The sequence below is a fragment of the Centruroides sculpturatus genome, unplaced genomic scaffold (genome assembly GCF_000671375.1).
Source record: "Centruroides sculpturatus isolate CEXI.00-Female unplaced genomic scaffold, Cexi_2.0 scaffold857, whole genome shotgun sequence".
In the NCBI taxonomy this organism is placed as follows: domain Eukaryota; kingdom Metazoa; phylum Arthropoda; class Arachnida; order Scorpiones; family Buthidae; genus Centruroides; species Centruroides sculpturatus.
Genome location: NW_019385135.1, coordinates 180150 through 184510, shown reverse-complemented (window position 1 = coordinate 184510; position 4361 = coordinate 180150). Strand labels below are relative to the sequence as shown.

Below are 4361 nucleotides of genomic sequence, written 5' to 3'. Positions count from 1 at the left end.
ATTGATATACATCTAAAATTACATTATTATATAAAGATTTAATATTACACCATAAACACGCTTTCTATCGTTACAATATGAAGTGCAAAACTGAAGGAAATTAATCGAGTTAAAAACGACATTTTTTAAGTAATTCTTTGATGTAAAAATGTAAATAATTTTTAAACAAATTTTATTTTTAATTGGAAATATATAAAATAAAGTAAATACTGTTCACTGGATCATCGTGCAAAAATTTTCTGGTATTGTATAAGTAATATATGTCCTGTTTCCTATACCATTATATTTATTATACGGATGATTTGACTTGATTGTTACGAATTATTATTATTATTATAATATATTTCCTGATTTATTTTTCAAGTTTTAAGCTACGTTTCTTTATGTAAATGTATATATAGAAGTAGTATCCAACCCCAACCCCTTTATCGTTGGAACGTTGAGATCAATGTGGAGTCACCTATATGAGAATTTATAGATGTAATTGTCAAAAAGATTAAGTTTTTTTTAATAGTATAACAAGTAGAAATTATCAAATTTTAATCATAATTATTGCCAATTAACTTAATAATTGCCAATAATTACGATTAAAACAAAGTAGAAATACTTATCACTACAGGTACTGTACACCACACCCGAAATTACATCCAATCTTTAAGCTTAATAGGCAATATTATTTTGCTTCTGCTACGTATTAGCTAAATACGAGTGCTAATACAAGTACAATATAAGGACTGGCAGCTTCAGGTTAGAGTCCAAAAACATGAAGCACTAAAAAAAAATAACCAATTGCCATGGACAAACCATTGTAATATGTAATTATACGGTTGTAAAAAAATTGTAAAAAATAGAAAACAAGTGGATAAAACCATTAGAATACTGGTAGGTTAGTTGTGGGTTCACACTTGGCAAAAAAAGACTCGCCACGTGAAATTTTCCGTGTTTTCTTCACGTTTCTAATTAAAAAACGTGAAGAAAACCCCTGTAGGAATTATAATCAACCCTGCAGGTTGCTTAAAGTTCCTACAGGGACTATAATCAACCGAAAGATGTGAACCCATGACCTGTTTTCATTAGTTTTACCCACTCAACCACTGCTGGGCTTTCAGTGGATTTACGTAAATAAAGAGAATTTCTTTAATATTTTTTACTTTCTACCTTTTATTTATTCATTTTTTTTAATACAGAATACTAAATTATCGAAATTCTTCTTAGTTTAGCATTTAATTAAGAAATAAGTAAAAAGTTAAGTCACGACATACATAAATAGACATACAGACAGGCAGGAAAAATTAATAATAATAATAAAAAAAAGCGTATTGATAAAAATATCTGCATTTAATTAATGTAAATTATTATTTGTAATTAATTTTTGTTTACGTGTAGATTTAATTAGTTATAAACGAATGAAATTGTAGAGGGTGGCCCAAAAGTTAGTTAACCGCTGTAAAGATTAAATTACCATTAATTAATTTAATTAAATAATAAAACAATCACAAGTCTTCACCGATTATGTATAATTCTAAGATCCTAACAATGAGCAACGTTGCTGACGATAGATTACATGAGGAAAATATATATAAATTGACTATAGAAATATTATTTTTAATGATTTCAGATATTTCATATTTATTAAAATGACCTTCTGCACTTGAAATTCATCTTATCTTTTCTTCTTTATCACGCTATGCGCTTTCAATATACGATTGCGGTTGAAATAATGGAAATTACAGCTTAATAGACGGAAATAATTTTATATATATTTATTATATAACTTAACAATAGTCTCTTTAAAGAGATATTGATCTTCATTTCTAACACCAAATGGAAAATTTTATAATTTATTACACAAATCTTGAAATACCATCTTTTTGTTGATAAATTTGTAGTTGTTTTCACTATATATTGGGAATTTTTCTAATTAATTCTGTTAATTATTCGGGGGGTGGCCTGTTCCGAATATGTTTGGCCTTAGATCACGTTCCACCAATGGATTAAACCACCGAACTATGGTCCCATTCCTTATACAAACAGACAAACAAAACTCTATAGCCTGCTCATAGAAGAGTAGATAAAACCGCTAAACACTAGTCGTAGGTTCGTGCCTCGTCAACGGGCTAACTATATGGAGTTTTCGGGGTTTGGTTTGCGTATCTAACACCTAAATAGGAGTAGTTTCTCGTAGAAAATCTCTCCTCTTTGGCAAACTGGAGGATTTAGAGGTGCTCAGGGTCTGGCTGCACACTAGTAAACTCATACTTTTATTGCTTTGGTCATCAGTTTCTACGGGCGTTAATCTTATAAGAAACATTGTTATTGTTTTTATTAGGCATCCTCCTGGGTTCCTGTTTAGGCGAAGAAAACCCGGAAAACACCACGTGGCCAGCCCGTTGGGAGGCCCGAACCAACGTCCAACTACCAATGTTCAATTGTTTTATCCATTGAGCTACTAACAAACTGTTTTTTTAATGATTCTAATTGGGCACCCTCATTCCATAAGACCTATACTATAAACACATGTGCAACTATATTAAATAGAACATTAGAAAACAGAATATATTTAAAAAGTAATGTTATTCTTACTTCGATTAAATAATAAATCAAGAACAGAAATTGGCATGGTTGTAAGAATTAATGATAGAGAACGATATAAATGTATGTTAAAGGAATGTTAAGGAAGTGCGATACAAGTTCCAAGTTTTATAATTATAATAATTAAAGATGATGGACGTCGGCGTTATTGACCTTATTTTGTGGATGAGGTCAATTATAAACAATATTACGTTCGATACGCAAAGAATTCCCAGCGTTGCTGCAGGGGAAGGATTGAGTTGTCCCCGTTATAAGGTAGCGTGTGTTTCCCTCAAGGTGGCAGAGAGTAACTATGAAAATTTTTGTGCAAATCAGTCAATGAGTTTGTGTGGGATGAAATGGGAAAGGAGTGAGGATTCGAGTTTGAAAGTACCGTATATTTTCTAGAGAGGAACTATTAAATATTTGTCTACATTGCTCGAAAAGTGTGGGATTTTGGGGGTAGGGGTGCGAATTTAATGGTATTCCATGTTTCCTATAGAGACATTGGTTTAGAGCGGATGTATTTCGTGACAATTGTGACTTTATTTTAGGCATTTTATCGCCGATAAGGCTCACTCGTGCATGCCTACACCTGAAAGGTAACCGAAAGAACTCGATTTACCTAGGTAAAGTCTGATAACGTGCGATTAATTCTTATTTTTAAACAACTACCCCGAANGTGGTGATTAAAGGGCCAATTAAACGCTTCGTTAGAAACGGGGTCATCTTCGAAGGGGATGATTTCGTCACGGAAGTAGACGAAGTCGTTCTAGCTACCGGCTACGTCATCAAATTCCCATTTCTTTCCGAAGATATCGTATCCGTTAAGGATAATAAAGTAGAGTTGTATAAATACGTGATACCACCCCAGCTTAAACACAGGACACTAGGAGTGATCGGATTGATACAGATCGTCGGGGGTCTGTTTCCGATTTCGGAGATCCAAGCCAGATGGTTTGTTAAAGCTATAAAAGACGAGGTGGATCTACCTTCTACTCAAGGAATGTACGACGAAATCAAACGAAATTCCGAAATGATGAGGAAACAATACTTCGATGGACCGCGACACACCATACAAGTAGATTACGTGGATTACTTGGACGATTTGTCTTCCATGATGGGAGCCAAACCGAATATGTTGAATATGTTTTTCACGGATTTCCCACTATTTTGGGCATGTTTTATGGGACCGAATCTTCCGTATCAGTATCGTTTGCAAGGGCCACACTCGTGGGTAAATGCGAGACATTCTATACTTCGTTATAGAGAGAGGGTGGATGCTGCATTCAAGACACGTTACTTTCCTCCGGAAACGAGTGTAGAAAAAACTCTACTGAGATATATTTTTGGGTCTTTCATGACTTTTATCTTCGCTCTTTTGTTTGTTACTGTGACATTTTAGCTAAGACGTCTCAAACTCTTGTATTTTAAAAAAATTCAATTTATAATACAAATATATCCCAAAGTAATTGTTACACGCTGTACTTTTTAAAGTGATTTGTTTTTTTATGTATCATATTTTAAATTGTATTACAAAATAAATCATTACAACTTTTCCAATTTGAAATTAGTTTTTGCCGTCAAATTAAATTAACATTAACATTATAACAATTAAACTCATATATCTCTTACGTAGTAATTAAACAGTGGTACGTGCAAAAAAAGACAATTGCCTGCAAACCAATCTTCAATAAGAAAATATTTCCCCCAAAAAAAAACAATGTCTGAAGTCACACGAGGCCCCCTAATTCAAATTCGTCCGGGCCCCATGGTGCTACAACTTCATA

The 4361-nt window shown here is 33.0% G+C and overlaps 1 protein-coding gene across 1 annotated transcript in view; it reads left to right on the top strand.

Moving 5' to 3' along the window:
• LOC111635262 (dimethylaniline monooxygenase [N-oxide-forming] 5-like) overlaps window positions 1-4050 on the top strand; it is a 6924-nt gene extending 2874 nt beyond the window's left edge. Inside the window, exon 4 of the mRNA XM_023380173.1 lies at window positions 3239-4050. Within this exon, the coding sequence (XP_023235941.1) occupies window positions 3239-3976 (738 nt within the window). The 3' untranslated portion in view covers window positions 3977-4050. The remainder of the gene's footprint in view (window positions 1-3238) is intronic.
• The last annotated feature ends 311 nt before the right edge of the window (window positions 4051-4361 follow it).